Source organism: Pundamilia nyererei, unplaced genomic scaffold (assembly GCF_000239375.1).
Source record: "Pundamilia nyererei isolate P.nyererei 1_Seehausen unplaced genomic scaffold, PunNye1.0 scaffold00395, whole genome shotgun sequence".
Classification (NCBI taxonomy): domain Eukaryota; kingdom Metazoa; phylum Chordata; class Actinopteri; order Cichliformes; family Cichlidae; genus Pundamilia; species Pundamilia nyererei.
The window spans coordinates 93,811-115,064 of record NW_005187796.1 but is presented as its reverse complement, the minus strand read 5'-3'; the positions used below and the strand labels follow the sequence as shown (position 1 = coordinate 115,064).

The 21,254-nt window shown below is 39.8% G+C and overlaps 1 protein-coding gene across 1 annotated transcript in view; it reads right to left on the bottom strand.

The window, feature by feature from the left end:
* Positions 1–21,254, bottom strand: part of pde8a (phosphodiesterase 8A) — a 49,674-nt gene that overhangs the window by 5,037 nt on the left and 23,383 nt on the right. The window contains exons 2-19 of the mRNA XM_005753031.1: positions 18,120–18,176; positions 13,975–14,165; positions 12,844–12,900; positions 12,642–12,696; positions 12,383–12,471; positions 12,086–12,164; positions 10,463–10,603; positions 9,811–9,899; positions 9,621–9,672; positions 9,494–9,536; positions 8,366–8,443; positions 8,066–8,136; positions 6,429–6,593; positions 3,883–3,931; positions 3,507–3,642; positions 3,189–3,387; positions 1,092–1,309; positions 128–260 (exon numbers count right to left, since the gene is read on the bottom strand). Of these exons, the coding sequence (XP_005753088.1) occupies positions 128–260; positions 1,092–1,309; positions 3,189–3,387; positions 3,507–3,642; positions 3,883–3,931; positions 6,429–6,593; positions 8,066–8,136; positions 8,366–8,443; positions 9,494–9,536; positions 9,621–9,672; positions 9,811–9,899; positions 10,463–10,603; positions 12,086–12,164; positions 12,383–12,471; positions 12,642–12,696; positions 12,844–12,900; positions 13,975–14,165; positions 18,120–18,176 (1,902 nt within the window). The remainder of the gene's footprint in view (positions 1–127; positions 261–1,091; positions 1,310–3,188; positions 3,388–3,506; positions 3,643–3,882; positions 3,932–6,428; positions 6,594–8,065; positions 8,137–8,365; positions 8,444–9,493; positions 9,537–9,620; positions 9,673–9,810; positions 9,900–10,462; positions 10,604–12,085; positions 12,165–12,382; positions 12,472–12,641; positions 12,697–12,843; positions 12,901–13,974; positions 14,166–18,119; positions 18,177–21,254) is intronic.

Here is a 21,254-nt window from a genome sequence, read left to right as displayed (position 1 = left end):
GGGGGGGGGGGGGGGGGGAAGTTGCCAGTTATGGAGTGGACGGAAACTCATCTTCAAAATAGGAAATGAAAGGCTGCCAGACCTCTATATTAGAAATCATTTAAGAGTGTTCCAGTTTCATTCTCACCCCATTCTCCTCCAGAGCAGCCAGTGGTTTGTTGATGCTGTTGACAAACTTGTTGACATGCTCAAAGTGTTTGGTCATCTCAGTTGCGAGCACCATGTCAATGATGGCCTGTCGTAATGTTCGATATTCATTCCTTGAGAGAAAGTGTGGACAGGAATCACGTGGGTAAGGGAGAGAAAGACGGGGAGAAGTGAAAAAAGAGAGTGAGATGACAGTGTGGTAAATAGCCTGGAAACCCGTGTGAACAGTTTTCCCCTTCACTACAGTGACAGTGGCCATGAATGAATGCTTTGTTCACCTTCCCCCTTGGAGGGGACCAGCAAATGTGAGCTATTCTGTTTTGGGGCTCAAATCACATTACTACCCTGCTGCTGTCAGCACACACAAACACACAGTATCACTTTCATCAGTGCATAAGGAGACTTAAGTCCTATGATACTTCAGATCATGTGCGTGTCTCAAAGAGCTTCCATATGTTAAATATAATGAGCCTGACCTTGCATGCTGCAAAATCTAAAGATTTTGTAGAGCGTGCAAAAACAACAACAACAAAACAAACAAAAACAAAAAAAACGTAAAATAAAATACCTGGAATCATGGTTTATCTGATCAAAAGTCAGCAAATTCACTTAAACTGAAATAAATAATTAATCCCAAAATAGAAATTTAGTAATCAGTTTTCCAACTCTGTGCAAGCAAAGGCTGTGTGGCAAATATTAGTCCTTTGAGCACACAGTGACAGGAGATTATACTAGACATCAAGCTGTCTAAACGATAACTAATTTAGGCCTTGAGGCTTCAAATGTAGCTACATCCTAAAAATTCCTCCTCTTAACTCAGTTATTAGGGAAAAAGCTTAAAGTCTGGACACCTAATACATTTATGTTTGGGGAACTTGTGGTGTTTTACAGAGCTGCTGGCAGTAAAAGCAAGCGCACAGACTGCCACATCATAAATCTCCTACCTTTCTATGTTTTTGAAGATGTTGCACTTATCATCTCTCGTGGTGATCTGGAAGGCCAGTGCGGCATGGTGACTCTCTAGTACAGCTGTGTCATTATAGAGGATGGCCAGCTCGCTTCCTGCATTGCAAAGGAAGCTGTTGGTACGGCCTGGGTGGTCCACATCGTGCACGGTAGCAGCAATCAGGGCGGCCACCTCATCAATGGGATCCAGACTTTGCTGTTGGTAGAAGCCAATGAAGTTAAAGGTTGGCATTTGAATAGCCTAACCGTTATCAGGTGAATGATAAGCTATACTAACAGTTGGCACAGTATAACCTTCTACTATTATAACATTTATATAACAAGCATTTCCATCTTTGTTCAGTTCTCTGTCAAGATGATCCCACACTGCTTTAACAATGTTGAGATCTGGGGTCTGGGGAGTCCAATCCACGACTGGTATTGTTCCACTGTGCGTTCTTCTATCCAGGTTTGCTTTTACTGCACTGGCAGTGTGCTAAAGATGAAGCCAATGTTTCCAGCTGGTTTTGCATAGTAGATCTGAAAGCATTTTCAGATTTTATAATTCCATCAGTTTTATATTCCCAACAACATTTGTTGAGATTCAGCCCCAAACCATCAGAGAACCTCCACCGTGTTTTATAGATGGCTGTTCACACTCATTGTTGTACCTCTCTCCTGACCTCCTCCATACACACAACAACAATTTTAAACAAAATTTTCCAATTTGGATTCATCATTTATTAAGACCTGTGGTCACTGATTTTCATTTCAGTTCTGGTGTAATTTTCTTCCCGTTTACCTTCCTTAGGAAAAGCTTTCTTGACAGCCACCCTTCCACTGAGACCATTTCTGATGAGACTTCAGTGAGCAGGAAATGAATCAGCTGAGGATTCAGATTTATCTCTCAGATCGTTTGCTGGATTGGTTCCTCTTTCCTAAAGACATGACTTTCAAAAACTGTTCATCTATATAGTGTTTTTAGGGCTGTCATTTCTTCTTTTGCCTCCCATTTGTCCAATTTCCTCACATTTTTTAAGAACATTTCAGCAAACAGTTCTTTGGGAATCATCGTGTTGGTGAGGAAAAGCTATATGTCCATCAAACTGAGTTATCTTTGATATTTTTCATAGATTCGACTGAAAAAGTGGGAAAAAATATTGTTTTTGTGACAGACTGCTTGCTGACTTGTCTGTTACGTGTGGACACAATGCTGGTTCATTGCTTAAGCTAGATGCATTTTTATGCTGGGCTGATTCAAAGGTCAGTGTTAAATGGAGTAAAATATGGCTGCTGTAAAAATATAAATAAAATAATAACGATAAAAATAATAACACAAGAAAGTCTGACTCCTTGGAAGCATAACAGAAAGAAATGAGGAGTGGCTCAAGACTTTTGCACTATTCTTTTATCAATACACATTTCATGTCTAATGCTAGCCAGAAAACAAAAATCATTTAGTCTTTAAAGCACTTGGTTTTTGGGTTGTTTTTTTTTTTTTTAAGCTTTGTTCTACTTTTGATTTGAGGTATATTTAACACATTTGAAGAGTATGCTATACAACAGTACATAACAGATTTTAAACCTGCTAACCCTGCAGATTTCAAGGGATTTATTAACCATGGTGATATAACTTCACAGTTTATGGGCTAAGCCAATGAAAGATCACTGCACTGAGTTCAGAAATAGACTGTTTGGTAAGCAGCTTTAGCCACTGCACATCACCCAACAGTTACTGAGCTACTGACACACATGGACAAAACCAAGACTTTTTAGGATAAAGTAGACTCAGACAAGACAAGTGACACCCAAGACTGTGCTGAGACTTCTGTCTGACTGTGTTACCTTCCAGCATTTAGTTACTTGTAGAGGTCTGGGTCCAAAAATCAGAAATGGTGAACTCTTGCAAACAAAAGTAGGGCAGGCTGCTGAAGCTTTAAAAAACTATTTTATCCATCTATAGCATCTGGTTCTGACTGAAGATCATTCAAATAAACCATAAGTGAACATTGTTTTTAATTCTAAATGATACAAGTAATTAGGAAATATGAGCTTAATTTGTAATATACTTTTTAAAACTAACATTATTAATTTACCTTGACCCTCTCTTTGCAGAGAAAATAGGCCGTTGCATGCAGGACATCAGCTGCATGGGTAGAGTTGTGGTAGGAGTTACTCGAGTGGTAGTTCGCTTCAATGACTTGTAGCCAGGAGCGCAAAGTGGCTTCAGGGCAGTTTAGGAACTCACAGACCCCAAAGCGGGAGAAGATCTTCAGGCCCAAGTAGGTCAGAGGCCTGTGGGATGATTGAACATGAAACTTTAACACAAGCTGTCATCGCGAGTCTTCTTTTTATTTTTCCCCCCCAAAAAACACACAAATCAATCCTGCAGCATTAAACAGGTTCAGCCTCACCGTTTCAGGGTCGCCGCCTCCAAGTTGAAAATGTCAAAGTCCCAAGAGTCCTCATTCTCCATGGTCTGGGCGATTCGAGGGGGGATGTCGTTTAACGACAGAGGAGTTGTCAGGTGACTGGGGAGATGGTGGGGCTCTGTGAGGAAAAGGAAGACATGACAAAGGAGGAATTCAAATGAAGAGGAAAGGGAAGAAGGGAACTGGATGTTGTTGTTTTTTTTTGTTTTTTTTTTAGAGATTCAGGCAGTTGAACAATATAAGATACAAAATACACAAAATGTACAAAAATATATAATATACACCCAAGCTGGAAAGAAAATGTAATGAAAAATCTGTACTCTGTGTCACAATTGCATTATGCATTTTGTAAACTCACGTTTGGTGGAAAAGATGTATTCATTTCCTGACAACCTGCGTAAACCATCCTGAAAACCAGAAACAAAGAGCTTTAGGGATTGCAGGTGGAGAGAAAGAGTTGAAAAAATGCATGCACAGAATGAATAAATCCATCCTTTAGCTTTCTTCAGAGCGCAACTTGAAGACTTCAGCTCATTGTCAGGAGCACCAGCATCACCTCTATAATAAATGCTGCGGCGTACTGTCAAAATTATCTGGAGAGTGAAACTCTTAGGATGCTCTGAGTTTACGCTTGCATTAGATGTTATATAAAAGTTATCTTTGAAAATTAAGCCATTTGGAACGAACACACACACACACACACACACGCTCGGACTTTAAAGAAATCTGTGCCAGATCAGCCTGAACATCTGGATTCAGCCATCACAGATGTTTTTAGCGACTCACAAAACAGCATGAATGACATGAATGAGCCACAAGTCAGGAGGAATCTCCATGCCAATAGTAAATAAAAAAAATTAATTAATTAAAAATGTAATATTATCTACACACAACCTATGAGTCATTTTAATTTGGTAGTTAAAGAGCCAATAAATCATTAAACCAAAACAGCAGTCCCAGTAACCCATGTTCAAAAGATGAACGTCAGCTATCACCTGCATTTAATGTGATTTAAATAAGAAGCAGGTGGTTGGATTTTGGATTGGTCTCAACAGCTCTTTAAGGAAGTGCAAAAAAGAAAGAAGAAAAAATGACAAATGTAGAAATAGACCTGTTGTTCCTGCCTTTATGAGTGTTCTTCCATCTGTGCTGCGGTGACACAATGTTTTAAAGGTCATGTTAAGCCGACAGTTCACACCACTTTCCCCACTCGCACAAAGAGGGATGACATGGCCAAATTGAGCTTATTAATGACACCAATACACAGTCAAAAGAGAAACATATTCTGAACTGACCGAGTCAGAAATAACACTGTGATAAGTTATGTTCGCAGGTCCGATAATCTGCATCGAATGATTTCATCATGACATTTGTCTTCCTCTGGGCATTGATGCATGCTGTGATAGCAAATGGAGCTTATCAGTGGGGTAACACTTCATCACCCAAATAATCAAACACGTGGTGAGAAGCGTAATGATCCGGCTCTGCTAGGACTGTGATTTGTACCAGCTGTGCTGAACACACTGTGTGTTAAGAATTTGAAAGGTAATTTACAAATATTATAAATAGCTCTTGAATGGACTGCCATGACATTTTGGACACAATGTGGATCAGCTGGCTTTCCCTGCTCGTTAACAGGACAGCCATGCAACTCAAAGCAAAGCCTGAGTCGCCATAGCACCTTGAGCCCTATCTACATATAAAGCCGTTCACCTGTTGTCCATCACTTTGTAGCAGTTGGTCTGTCTCTGCTCAACTATATTTCAAATTTCCCAAGTCAGCCAAAGTCAGCATGGCCGACAAAGGCACGATCGACACATTGATGGAAAATAATAATTTAAAAAAAACAACACAAAAGAATTCATCTATAACATTATGAACATCAACTTTCAAGTTCTTTCTCCAACTCGCCAGCAATGAAAATTACTGACTTCTATCATCCAGTCATTCCCATGCTAGATATATCTACTGGGTGTTGGCGAGTCCATGGGTGTGTGTCACACAGTGAAATGTTTACTTCACAAGTGAAAAAGGAAGAGGAGACTGGCTCATCTTTGACCCCCGCATTGTCTCATGGTGGCGTTGCCTCTGCTACATGCTGGCTATTTTAAGACTTCTTCACCCAGAAAAATGACAGCTCCTCTCTTAATGTTCACTGGGCGGTTTAAGTTCAGAGCCAGCATCCCGTTCACCGTAACAAACTGGACACCTATCATTTCAGCAAAGCACAAATTCAGCTAGGCACCTCATAAACCAGTACGATTGTGTATAAATAATCTTCTAATCACAGACACCTCATGGTTTTCGGATTCCATTAACTTTATCACCTATGCAGAATAAATCTTTTTGGCGAAGGACCAACACCTCTATGCTTTTGTGTTTCCGCAGTGGACATATATAAGTAAAGCCATGCTTATTCATCGGATCCAAAGAACAGGATGTTTCCAGGCCTGTGGAGTCGAGAGGAAAAGGTTCATGTGTGCAGCGAGAGAGAGAGACAGAGAGAGAGAGAGAGGGAGGGAGCGGGGGGAGAAAGAAAGGGTGGGGTGGGCTTTCCTCTCCAGCCTACAGGAGCACAAAGGACAATCTAACACTTCCTCTGGGGTTGTTGCCAAGACTGCCAACTTGGCACTCTTTCTACTTCTGTTCTTCACCATTGCTGTCTGTGAGTCGCTTTTTGCCTCCCGCTCTCTTACCGTCTCCCAAAATACGAATTGATATATTTGCAAAAATAAGAGGGCCACATTCAAGGACGTTCCCAAAATGCTTACTTTTACGTTACCACATCGTGGGCATTCATAGTGCAGGCATCCTGGCTATTCAAGAGTCGTCATATAGGAACTGATTCATTGGCAGATGGAGGAAACAGGTTGTTTCAAACTTGTTAAAGGATCTGCGACTTACCGTCATCAGCCCGCCTACAAGGTCATTTGTGTGGGGATCTTCATCCTTGGTTCCCAGCTGTGGAGAGTAGAGCTCAGTGGTCCTTAGGATCTCCAGTACCCGATCCAAGGCCTCAGCAACAGGCATAGGACTGCTTTCCTGTGCTGCATTAATGATGTTGATTACCTGTGTAATGAAATATTATAAGTATTATCATCGTCATTATTATTATTATTATGATGTAGTATATACAGGAGGAGAGGTAAAAAGTCCCCCTGTAAACATGATGATTATTAATGACATGTACGTTGAACCAAGTACAAATAAAATAAAGAAATTCTTTCAAAATAATCATAAATTCTCCAATAAAAGTGTGTTTCAAACAATGCACGTTAAACTAGCATCACTTTATTTGGGCCATTTGAAAGCCTCTGGGGCCAGACTAAAAAGGCTCTGTCCCTTGTAGTTTCAGGCATACACACGTGTAAATTGGAAAGAAAAAAGGGTCACAAATACAGCTAGATGACTCATTGGAAATGTACAAATTTTGTTTATTTGTGAAAAGTAAATGGATCCTCTGTAAAAAATAAAAACAATAAAAACCAAACAAACATCAGTTTCGCAGATTACCAGCGCACTCCTCTAGCTATAATACACAATGTAGCGTCACAGCAGCAACAATTGCTTCTCTACAATCACTGCGGATGTCTTTCATCTTTGGCACACCTGAATGCTCCAGACCAGTAAACCGCCAAAACTGGGACTTCAATCTTCCTGTGTAAGAAGTAAGCATGCATGTAGGTTTTCTTTTGTTTTGTTTTTCACATGCAACCTTCTGCATTTTGGCTTAGTTTTTGTTAAATAAATACCGCTACCATCTAATATGTCACGTTTTGTTTTCCATCTGGGGTTGTGTTTACCAAATTTCAAAACCTGCTGAGGAACAGATAATTCTTTATCTCCTGATACATAGTACACCCTCTGTCAAGGTTGTACTTTCTTTTTCATATGTCTGTATGACCTGCTCCTGCTCAGTAACTAATAACAGTACAATATCAAAATGTTTCTTTAAGTAAATTAGTATTTAAATAGGAGTTCAAAAGCAGAGATATTTTCATTTCTACTCAGAAGGTTGAGGCGGCTTTAGCAATGGGCACCTATGGGCGAGGTCAGCAAACATGTGCAAGAACAGAAGTTCCAGTTAATTCGCTTATACACACATATAAACACACACAGTACCCGCAGTTCTATCAGCGCTTTATTCTGGTGAGGATGACGCCTACAGGGACTGACTACACAGTCAAATGATACAGCAGAGGAACAGCAGTGTGTCATATGACCCATCCCTGGGGACTTTTTCTGTTCCGACTATCCAGCCTGCAAACGGCATAAACCAGTAAACCAGTAAAACAGCAGGTCATTCCCGTCCAACATGCTTTAGTGTCTTGTGTATAAAATCTGGTATTTTATCAGCTTGTCTACTCTTAACATAGTGTGTGTGACCTCTACACTCAGTGCTGGTAGCTCTTCAAAAAGTGCTCATGGCAGTCAAGGCAATTTCTATAATCCAAGAGTTCAGTCATGAGATCCAAAACATCAAAACAAAGTGCTAATCATATGATGGAGGCTGACAGGGACAAGGAAGGAAATGTACCCACCTTAGTGATGGGAGCCTCTATAGTCATGGAGTGGATACGAGCCATTGACGAGTGCCTTCGCTGTGAGCTCCCTGGAAGAAGAAGAGAGAAAAAAAAAATCACATTGATTTTCAGCAAACTGTGAAAGTTGTGTAGTTCAAGCACAAGTTAGGTAGGCAGCAGTTTTCCCCAACCACTTTCTAATTAGTGTGTTTGTGTGTGTATCCAATCAACAATTGATGTAAACAGACAATAGGGAATGTTTCATAAGCTGACACGAAACGCCCAGAGTTTCCATCATCTGTCTCCTTTCACGCTCACCATCGCTCCCTCGAGATGTTGTGGATCTTACATCCAGAGAGCCTTTCCTCCGGTCTTTGTGCTTACTGGATTGTATGTCTGGGGAGAAGAAAACACCTTTCATTAGCAAATGCAGGCAGACAAAATTGAGATGTGGCAGGAATATGACTGATCTTTGGTTAGAGGAAGAAATTTCTCAGTATGTAGAAATCTGTACTTTTATCCATTTTAAAAAAAGATATAATTTTATTTCAAACATGCAAATATAATTGAAATAACAACAGAAAAAAGAAGTGTGTGTTTTTAAGGCAATGAAGAAAATGGTGTAGCTTGTTGATGGGGTTGTAAACTGTTTTAGATCAACAGTAGTCTATCAGGGGAAAAGATCTCATCATGTTTTAGCTACACAGAAAGTGCTTTTGGATAGCACCCTCTTGTTTGTTTATTTCATTAATTATCATTGAATTTTATTTGAATTTATCAACAGTAGGAACTTTCCCCCCGTTTGTCTGTATGCTAAATGTCACTTGCACTTTCCAGTAATCTGAAAGAGTTCACCAACTTTTACTTGTAGCTGTAAGGCTTCCCAGACAAGAAGGAAGATTTTCAAAATCAATTTTTCGCAGTGAGCTGGTGACGCCAGCACAGGAACGATATGATCCCCGTTTTGTTTGCCTGTCAGAAGTCAAGCTGCTGCATTTTGATATCGGTTGCAGCTGTGAATTGGCCTTACACTTCAGTCCACAACACAACGAGGAACAATAGTCCAGTTGAGAGAAAGTGAAAATATGAATGACCTTTTCAAGGTAAACAATCATTCCTCGTGAGATATTTCTCAGCTAGATAAAGCAGGACTGCACACTCTGTTAATCTAAGGTTTAAAGTTTGGGTTGTGATTATAGAAAGCAATAATTTTTGCTGGCATGGTGCAATATATTTGCTAAAATATTTCCAAAGTAAGACTTCACAAAACTCCCAAATGCATGTATTCTTATAAAAAAAAAAAAAAAAAAAAAAAAAAAAAAAAGCACTGTATGTTGATCTTTCTAATGACCAGCAGCTTGGCCATCAAATCATCAAACCTTGTGTGACCTTCTGGCACAAATTTTAACTGAACGGAGGATATGGTCAGCATTTAATGGACCTCACCTGTCTGAGACTCTGCCTGCACACGTTCACTGGATTTATCAGTCTGCATGGACAGAGTGGAAAAGCAACATGATGAAAAGCGAAAAGCTCACATCATTCTTCATTAACAACTAGAAACACATCTCACCTTATTATTATCATTTAAAGGCCTGTTGATAGACACATAGTGTCTGATTTTTCTGTGAAAGACAAAAGCATATTAACACAAAAGAGAAACCTAAACTCAATAATCATTACAGTGTAATCATTCTGTTGCTGAACAGGTCATTTACATTAAATCAGACTACAGGAGCAAGATTTCCAAAACATCCACTCACCCTCCCTGCCCAATTACAGGTGTGATCTTCACATTTTGCTGAATGCTGTCTCCATTCTTCTTTTTGGCATAGTAGATCCCCTGCCATTCCTGGAAAACATAAAAATAAGTCATGTGACCAATTATTTAACCATTTATCACAAAAACTGAAAATATAAGACTTGAAAACATCCGATAAATAGGTGTGGAGCTCGGTTGGTGTTTGCGCTGCAGATTAGGGGGGGAGGTGGGTCAGTGTATGTCAGATGGCAGCCACTTGCTTTAATGGGGAAGGGGCACGCTCCTGGAGTCCAGTGCTCTTGTTTCATGTCACACCCCCCCCACAGACTACCTTAGTAGCTTGAAAAGACCCTTCCTGCTGTTAGCCTGTCTGCGACTGACCTTCGCTCTCTGTGTAGTGAGATTACAGCACAGGCATCAACCGCTGCTCTTATGCACATGAAACGGAGGTACTGGATGACCAGTGGTGCAGACTTACAGCACACACATGACATGCCAAAACTGTATATGTATAACCAAATCAGAAAAAAAGCTCCTCACATATTGCCTGATGAAATTAAGTCTGTGATGAAGTAAACTACATTAAAAAAAAAATGTGTATGACCTGAAATGTGAGATGCGAACGATAAAACGATTTGATAAATGCACTTTACCTTTCCTTTGCGTATGCAGGAGTTTATCGTTTCAAGGAGATCAGGCTTATTCTTCTCACTTTTAGGCACTTCTATTATTTCCTTCCCTATTAGCTCGCCTTGTTGGTAGCCCATAATGGACTCGTAGGCAGGATTCACATACTGTCAAGGAGAGGCAACAAGAGACTGTTGTCTGCTGTTTAAAAGATGGACCATGAGTTAAGACCACTACCTCTACTGATACAAGATACAAAAGTCTTGAGCAACCCCAATTTCTTTATATTTTGCCAGGAAAAAAGTGAAACAGGTGGAGCAATTTATTGAAACCTGTGCAAACATACATGGAAACACAGTATATAAAGGGAAAAACAGAGTTTATACAGTTCTAATGAGGCTGAAAGTCAATATTTGGTATGACCACCTTTTATCCTTCAACACAATCTGAACTCTTAGGCAAACATTTCTTTAAATAGTCTTCAGAAATAGTTCTACAGGCTTCTTGAAGGACATTCCAAGCTCTTCTTTGAACGTTGGCTCCCTTTGGATCCAATGTTGAGATCTGGGCTCTGGGGAGACCAATCCATGACTGATAGCGCTCCATTCTGTTTTTCTATCCAGGTATGCTTTTACTACACTGGTAGTGTGTTTGGCATCATTGTCATTATTCGCTGTGACAGACCATGGCAGATGATATGGTACGGTGGAACAAAATCCAGCAAGTCTAACAAGAATCCCAACACCACCGACTGAAATGGCTGTAGTCACAGACTGTTGTACCTCCTGACATCCTCCACCCATACTGACGTTGAATCAAAGATGTCAAAATTTGATTGATCACTCTATAAACACTGATTTTCAGTCCAGTTCTTGGTTAATTTTTTTCCCTCCCATTTCCCTCCTTTAAGAATGGCCTTTTATAATCATAATTATAATATGTTTATTTATGACTTATTATTACCCCCTTGAAAAATAGATTTCGTCTTTGCCTTTTCTAAAGGACATGACCTTTAGATACTGTCCATCTGCTGTAGCCTTTTCTTTTAGGCCTTCTTCTTTCTTTCTCCTCTACTTATTGAGTTTCCTCAATTTTTCTAAGGAAACACTGCACACCATGCCAAGGTAAGCCAAATCTTTGGTTTATAGGTCTTTGGGAATCACCCTGTTAGTGCAAAAGTAATATGTCTGTCAAATGATGTAATCTTTAGCATTTTTCATAGATTAATTTAAAGAAACTGGAACAAATTATCTATTTTTTGCAACAGGCTGCAAGTAACAAAGTTCCTATAGACATAATTTTAATTTTTTAGATGTTGAGTTGTCCAGTATGTGTATCCATAACTTTCAAAAACCCTGGAGAATTACTGCTCAAGAGCACTTAAAAAAAATACAAGAAAGTCTGGATTCTTGGAATTAAAATATAAACAAATGAGGGGTAGCTCGAGACCTTCGCACATACTACACATACTACTGTATATGTAAATATGAGAACACAGGCTATAGTATTATGGGTCATTCAGATGACAGGAATGAAAACAGGATCTTAAACAGGAGAGATTGTGAAAGGAAGAAACCGGAAGGGAAGTTCAGGAAAAGAGAGAGAGAGACAAAATTTGAGCTAGAAGCAAAAGTTTATCAAAAGCCCACCTGAATAACTTGATCTTCAGAAGTGATCTCTATGGCCTCTTGGCTTTGTTCTAGAGCTGTGAAAATAGCATTGCCAGCCCTTGTGTAGAGACACAACAGCACCAGAATTATTGTTAAGAAATGCAAAAGTAGCTTAACATTTACCAACTTTCAAGAAAAATGTAGCAGGAGTTAAAACTGGGATTGAAAGTCAGCATGTTCTTTCCGATGCCTTGCTCTCAGTGCATGAGCATTTAAATAAGGGCACTGTGTATTTAACTACAGCACAGGACATCACACCGATATGGCGTGACTCACCTCAATTTGAACTGTGCCCGCACCTCTCCATGCTCCAACTGTAGCAGCTCATTGTAGCAGGCCATCATATTGGCATTTTCCACATATCTCTGAGAGTCAGAGCAACACAGGTAAAAGGCAAAAAAAGAAATCCCACTTGCAATTCATGCACAGTCCAAATCTGGACTCCGGCCTTATATACCGATAGATTAAAACGCATCAGTACATCAATACGCACGCATTTGGTAGAAGACACACATTTAAAGACAGAGTCACTCACCCTATTAAAGCCAGCATTGATCAGTGGCATCACAGAGGCTTCCTCTCTGTCTGGCCTTAAAAGGAGAGCACGTGTAAGCACCGAAACATCGACAAGACAAACAGTTGTTTAAAGAACATCAGAGGGTTACACGGACCTGCTCCATGCCAAGCATTTTCAATCATTTCAAACAGTGACGAAAAGGAAGAAAGAGATTACATACCTTTTCACAACGGCGACTATCACAGTGTTTTCTGAAGAGTTTACTGCTCTAATTGACCTGAATGTAAACAGAGGGAGCCTTTTAGCTGGTAAGCAGGCTGGTGGAAAAGCCCATGGCATCAAATCAATGTATTTTTCAGTTTTTCACGCTCCGATTCTCGCAGGCAGGCAGAGCCCACTGGTGGAGCTCTATGAGCGGGCAGAGGCCTCTGAAAGAATGCAGTGTACAGGGCCACTCATCCGCCTGTGGTTTTCCCCAGCCAGTGGTCATAAAGGCCCTTTAGTTCCCGTGTACACCGAACATATGGATCGGCCAAAATGAATAGGGTTAACATACACGCTGGGCAGGGCAAATGAATGTTTGTCAATGTGTTTTTGGTTTGAGCAGAGGCTAAAGATAGAGAGTGGTATAGGCAGTCACTGCTCATTTCTCAGTGACATGACTCCACTAGGTAGCACGCAGTGGTAGCCGGGGAACCCAAAGTGAGCTGGCCATTTACCCCCACATGGAGTCATAATCACCAGTGCTGTACCAAATGCACTGTAACACATGAAAAGTAGTTCCATAATTGTTCAGTCACAGCCCTTAGAGGACAGCCACTAACAAATTCACTTCAGCTGTGCTGGTTAAAACAAAAATCACAGCGTGATTAAGTAAATTTATATGCACAACTTTATCTCGCTCTAAGGTCCTACGATCTAAAGTGCATAAAAACAATTTACAAAGCATGTCTAAACAGTCTGCAAAAATGTAATGGAAAAAGTTGATTAAAAAAAAGAGGTGTAAATGATGTGAAGCTAGTGGAAACTGGGTATAAACAGCTAAAATAGCAATAAGTCAGTGGCTCAGAAAGTAATGGCCCGAACAAATGGTCACAGTTTACGAGGTAGTGATATTTGAATGCAAACTCAACTCCTGACTGGTCAATCACTGATAGCTCAGCTTAAAAGTATCAATGTTCATATCACCAATAATGCTAAATGACATCTAGCTTTAAAAAAAAAAAAAATGGCAAGAGGAATAGATACTTGACCATCTGCAAAGAGCTGTGCGGGTATACTGGACAAAACAAAGCTGCAGATCACTACACCGCATCACTCAAAGAAACAGATGATGGGAGAGCTTGCTTACCGGCATAGTGCTTCAGCGTCAAAGTGTCTGGAATGTCTGTGGTCAATGATGACGAGGTCATGATGCTTCTCCAAGAAGCATTCAAGAGCCGACTCCGGCGTTCGCGCCATGCTGCACCTGAAGTTGGCCTTCTCGCATGCCCAGCAGAAGCCATTACTCTGACTATCCTCTTTGGCAAAAACTAAAAGTACCTGCAAAAGAGACACGGCTAAGCACATATCGTAATATAAAAGACATCTAATAGTACCACAGTTAATATTCCAGTGGAATAATAAATGAGGAGGGATAAAAACGAACACATTAAAAGAGTCTCCTAAGTAAGAAATGATGTATGCAAACAGATTTTACACTCGGTTTGCTAGCATGGACAACAAAGACAAAAGTGCGCAAGTGGCAACCTTCGGTGGGTAAATGATAAGTCTACATTAAAGTGCCGGACACTTATTAAACATCTCTGCTGTGTAAAATTCATCGTGGCTTATATTTACGAAACATTAAGGACCGAGAAGTGGCTGTCAGTCCTGGTTCTAAAAGTAAGGTGGTGCCAGCCATAGTGCCACCCTCAAGGTTTTGGAACAGAACTTCAAAAACCATTGAGTGACGCCATGATGGATTCAAATATTATTGGGGTTTTTTGGGTTTTGTTTTTTTTTTACTAGTAATTGATATTATCCAAATAGTAAGGGAGTAATTAGGACAATACCATTATATAAAGTATATGGACTAAATCTACTGTGGCACTCAAACATCTGACCTAAAGAATTGTGATAATGATTCTGTTGAATCATATAATCAGTCTTTTTTTTTTTTTTTAACAAAGTGAGTCTATGAAATTATGCTCTACTGGTTGGATGTGTGACAACTACAGAGTAGCTGCATTATTAAAAGGAATCTGAAAATATTTATTGCACAACCCTGGAGAAGTCCCGTGCAAATCGTTATGAAGTTGTGATTCCATTAAGGAAATTAGATTAATCACAAATGATGTACCCTGGCCCTATATCATCAGTTCTGTAGCAAAAAATAAAAAAATGGCTACAGGGATTTGGGATCCGAATTGTCAAAACATCACTGTCACATTTGAATGACACATGCAAATGACCACAATCAGCCTGCAGTGTGACCTCAGGTCTCCAGTGGGTAGGCCCTGATTGATCAGCTTGTACTCAGATGCATGAGATTTTCTTGTCTGCTGCCATGAGCTATAGCACAATTAATCCCGGTGGCCTTCACTGGCTGTGGGCCCCTCCACCAGTCTGCCAAGGCTGTGGCCCAACGAGCTGCTGCTGCTATCATCAAACCTGAGAATAGGCTCTCTCTCTCTCTGCCACCGTACTTTCAAATAACCCCATTACATGCGCAAATACTGGACCAGAGCATTAGGCCTGCCTCCAAGAGCAGTGCCGCACTAAGAGTAGATTCATGAGTCACCCTCTCAAACAGACGTCATCTCCAACTGTTGGCAGGGAGCAGTGTGAACGTAAAGAAAAGAAAGCTTGTTCTGCAGTTTTAAGTTTGCATCACACCTGTAAGGTTGAGTTAGGATACAAAGACCTGATTTTGCTGAGAAAAGTAGAAGCTCTGTCCTCCACACAATGAGGGGATAGAGGATTGGCTGTTTGGACAGTTGTCTTTCTCATTCATGCTGACAATTGGCATGGCATTATTTAAGTAGCAAAACATAGCCTCAGGCTCGAAGCACTGAGTCCTTATGTCTGAGAGAGGTGTTGCCAATCCAAGCCATATTTCTCATGTGAGCATTTTTCCTACAAGCGGCATTAAGTGTCCGGGTCATAAATACATCACCTCTGAATCCTAGAGCTATGTTCGGTACGCACAGGGAATTAGATCAGAATTCCACATTGGGATGTTGGTAGAAAAGTCAACATTCCTGCAGAGCTGGAAGAACGGGGCAATATAGGCCACGATAAGGTCTGCTTAGGGGATTCTTCCTGGGCCTAGACAGATATGCCTTGCTTATAATAACAAAACCAGTTACAGCTGATAGGGAAAAATAAAATCCCTAATCTTAAAGGACATTTAAAGAAATTTTTTTTCTGAAAATCAGGATACCCTGCTCATGCTCCAAAGAGTCAGATGTACCAGAAAGAGAAAGTAGCAGACAGACAATGACATCCAGAGGGGAAAAAATAGTTTGAAGGGGGTAGTGAGCGGTTTGGCAGAGTCTGATCACTCAGTCTAGAAAACATCATTGTTGAAAACAGAGGGCCCGGCCAGATCCTGTGGACCGCGAGAAAAGAGGAGGAGCAGAGAGGAGGAGGGAATGACAGGATCAGCTGTGAGTGACAAAAACAGGAAGGGGATATCTCTCTACCTCGCTTTCCTACTGTGGTCACTGTGGAGCGCATCAGACAATGAAGCAGTCTGTGTACTTATATGTGTCATTACAATGCACGACTTCTAATATATCCAGCACCTTCAAACCATCACTGTTATGAGAATTTGTTGCAATTTTATTTTTGTAAAAATGCACCATGTTACATGCTATGCCCCAGCTGTGCAACTAGTCTATTTTCATTCATGCGGTATGTCTGAGGCTTCGACATGAGTCCTTTAGTCATCTCCATTTTGGCCTTTTAAAAGAGGGTGTGACAAGCACAGGGTGACTCTGACTAAGAAGCCTGGGGACAATGCAGGTTCACTCTGATCTTGTAGCCACACCCTAAAGCATACATAGCTTAACCTTGTATTCTTTTGTATGCAGAGCCATGATTTACTAGCAACTGAGAATATCATTTCATTATTTCATCAATACATTTTTTGAGCGCTTTCTTATAGAGATTTCCTGCATGGCGTCATTGCAACCAACAGTTACAGGGGTTTCCTTAAATGTTGCTAGGTAAACTTAGTTGCACCTTAGGTGCAGCACCAAAAACCTCAATCTTATTGCTTTGGCTGTTAGCAGATTTCTGTGATCACCTGTAGTTTGCATAAGAAATGCAGACTTATTTGCAAACACTTGCTAACCACTAGCAGAGCAGTAGCAAAAAATAGAAACCCGAAATGGGAAATGTTTGCCTTCACATTAAAAACAGTGCCTCAGCACTGCAGCAAACATGTTTCAAGGTTTGTGTCACACTTTTCAGTTTCACTACTGCCTGAAGAGTAGTTGGCAAGTGTTTGCAGACAAATCAGTGTCTTCCATGCAAACTATTGCAACATGCTAGCAACCAAAGCAATCATAGGTGGTTCTTCGCCAACTGGCAAACATAAATTATTCCCTAGCTTTCCGCCATCAGGGGGTCACGATCAGTCTCTAGGCCCATGTGGCTGGAGATCCTACACTGTCATACGTCCAAGATGGCGGACAGATATACATCATGCGACTGTAAAACCTTCTATACAACTGGACAATTACTTTTTGGGACCAGATGAGTTGCCCCCTGCTAGCTACTAGCAAAAATGCAGTTTTAAGGCATTTCTGCAGCCACTTCACTTTATCCTCTTTTCATAATCCGTGTATGTTCTACTGGGTAGAACGACAGTAAATTCTTATTTCTGCTTAAACAAATCTAATAAAAACAATAAAATAAATGTCAAAACCCCTGAAGAAACAAAAACAAACAAAAAGACCACACCACACTGCGTAAATGGCTGAAAGCTTGACGTTTCTGAGGTTTTATACAACAGCAGCGACATATGGCGAGGGAACGCACACGAACTGTATAATGACCCACTGAACATCTGAGAATGTCGGCAGCGATGAAACCGGTCCATGGACCCTCTGTGCAGCTGTTCCATAATGTGCATTGTTCATTATGGTATGCTCTTCGTCACAAATGTTTGGCCTTGTTGCCTTGACAACCCAGGGGTGTACTGCACACAATAGGCCCATTAACAGTTTTAATGCCCATCTCTCCTCTTTTCCAATCTTTGCATGGGACATGCTGTGGGGTGTTTAAGAATTTCCACCAAACTCCAAGCAAAAGTTTTTAAATACTAAAATGCAAAAAACAACTCCACCAAATATTCACAGTCACACCAAGTTTTGCTTTACAACTTAGCTAAAAGCTTCTTAATGAATGGACATGAATATTTTCCTGGAGCACTCGTGTTGTTCGCGGAAGGCCTTCAAACACTCAAGCACAGGAGCGTCAGTCATGTTAGTTATTGTTTTACGATACCTGAAGTGGGTCTTTAAATAACTTCATTGGTCCGAATTGCACCTCTGTTAATGTGGTCTGAAAGATAACAAAAAGAATACAGGCATTAGAAGAATATCAGAAAAAAAGCATTTCACTCGTTCAGTTTAAAATGGTTCCATAGATCCCAGTAATTTCCCAGAAATAAGAAAGTTAAGCAAAATGTCGCACCTTTATCTTTTCTTCTGGCCTTAATATTGCAGGAAAGCACTGACATAAATAACTATATTCATTGTTACAAGCTGACCATGCATATTTAACCAAGAAAAAAAAATTGCTGTAATGCCATAGGAATGTATCACATATTATATGTAAATATTATTGTTTATTGATTCACAGACAAAGAAATACACTGCAAGTGATCCTAAATGGTGATTTCACTTATATTTTGGCTCATGAATAAAAAATAAATAAATCATTCACTGATACTTTTTCATATGAAAACAACAGATCAGGAGCTTAGCCTGTTTAAAAAACAAAACAACAGTAACTCATTTTTCTGAAACACATTCTCATCAGTTTAAAATTTTTTATAAGGAAATCTAACAAAATTTCTAAAAGGTATTAAAGTATGAGCTATTAAATATAACAGATATGGCAACATGTTGAAATGTACTTATCTGACATCTCATTAAAGACAGCAGTGAAATATAAACAAGTATTTTCTCAAGTAATATTTTCAGTTGACGCTACATTTTACTTCTGTTCAACTAGAAATATAACACTACCTCTAACCCTCTTTAACATTCACACTATATCTTTTAACCAATTTTGATTTTTCTTAATTAATAATCAAGATACTTTTTAAAAGAAAAAAAAAAAGATTTGTAAAATTTGGAGTGCAAAACCTTTTTGCACTCCAAAATTTTAAATTGCATAACCTTGTATTGTGTTTCTATATAATTGGTATTACATACCTGCATACTTCTCTCATCACCAACTCAATTAAAACAAATGTTTGAAATTTAGTCATCCAATTTCTCCTAAACAGGAGACTTGAAAGAACTTTTTTTTTAAAGGGCAAATATCACACTGACAGGTTTTTCACTCATTACACTTTCCTTACATGAGCTTTCTCATTTCTGTCTGCAAATAATTTAGCTTCCTTCCTGCTAAATGGAACCCAGCTCAGGGGTTAGTAACCATAGCAACCAAGCCCCTTGCGGACCGCCATCCCTCTAGAATTCCTCTTCTCCGTAAACAATCTACACATGTGAGGAGGAATACAGAGAGGAATTTCAGAGTGTGCTGGGCTGCAGTAAATCACTTCTTGCTAAATTGTAAGCCTTCTGAAAGCTCCATGAAACAACAAAGAGGGGGGGAAGCTGATTAGCCCTGGGTTGTAGCCAAACTGACATCATCATGACACTAGGCTGTTTGTTGTAGCTGACCACAAACAAGAAGTATGGGACCAGAAAGGCTACAAGCTCTGTGATGCTCTGTGATCATCTGATCTTTCACATGAACTAGGATCTGGTAGCAAAATAGCCTGATGTGGTATGCGCACACATAAAGAAGTGTCCAGCTACATTTTTGCACAGTCATATAGAAACATCATAAACCCATGCTCTTCTAGAAGGGTTTAGCTCAACAACATCTAGTTTATTTTGTTGCTAGATTTCTTTGCCCTCATGCCAGAGCAAATAACATCTTCTGCTTCAATCATTTCATTTTGCCATGAGAATGAACCAGAACTCTCTCTCTCGTTTTGATTGCAGCTGGGTAAATGACACCGAGATGCATGTAAAGTACACAGTACAGCGCAAAAATTACCCCTCATTTCTTTACATTTTGTTTTTAAGAAGCCAGATTTTCTTGTAATTTTTTAAAAGTGGTCTCGAGCAACAGTTCTCCAGACTTTCTGAAGGTCTTTCAAAGTTTTTCTTTGGACACTAGCAGCTTTTTCACTTATTTCCAGTCCAGTCTTTGTACCTGACCATTTTCAGGGGAATGTTTTTTTTTGTTTTTGAAGCAGTTTAGCACTGGTCTATGAATTATTCAATCATTAAAAAGGCATCTAACTCAAGCAATAAAGCAGTGCTGGGTCTACACATAACAGGCAACCTAGGTTAGAAATAATATACATAATTTGTTCCCATTCCTTTAGTTGAATCTGTCAAAAAATTTGACAGCCATAAAATACAATTTTTCAACAACAAGTGAGTGATTAGCTGAAAACATGGTGTGTATTATAGCTGTAAAAGAGGAAACTGGGAAACTGGACAAGTTTCATCAGAAATGGTCTCAGTGGAGGGATGGCTGTCAAGAAGTAATTCTCAAGGAAGGGAAACATGGAGTCTGAAAAGTCTCAGGTATGCCAAATTACACAAGAACTGAAAATAAGTGCCAACAGTTCATATGGAGTGATGAATCCACATTAGAAATTTTTGGTTCAAATTGACATCAGCATGTCAGGAGAGAGGAATAACAGTACATGAGTGTACACTGTAAATATAGTTTGAGGCCACATTTCAGTCAGTGGTGTTGGAGATTTTGTCAAAACTGATTGAATTATGAATGAAGAACATTCAGATTTTCATCCAACACCCAATAGTATATGGAAAGCTTTTGATTGGCAACATTTTAACTTTTCAGCATGACACTGATCCCTAAAACACTGCCAATACAGTAAAAGTATACCTGGATAGAAAAATACAATTTAACACTGTCAGTCATGGATTGGCCTCCCCAGGGTGCGGACCTCAACATTATTGAAGCAGTGTGGGATCATCTTGACAGACAAGAGAACAAAAGGCAGCCAACATCCAAAGAAGAGCTTTGAATGTCCTTCAGAAAGTGTGGAGAACTATTCCTGACAACTACTTAAAGAAATGACAAGAAAGCTCCCTAAGAGAGTTCAGGCTGACTTTCAATCTCATTAGAATTGTACAAACTAAATTTCTGCCTCATATGCTATCTTTCAATAAATCATACAGTACTATATACAACTCATTTAGTGTGTAGCATTTGGCTATAAAGTATCCAGCTAGCTGAGGCGTAGCACAAGCAGTAACACACCCGAGTCTCACCATCCCGGAGAGACTTGTCTTCAACTGACAATGATACAACAAATACAACTGCAGCTGAGATTGTGTAACTCACAAAGCCAGCCCTTGT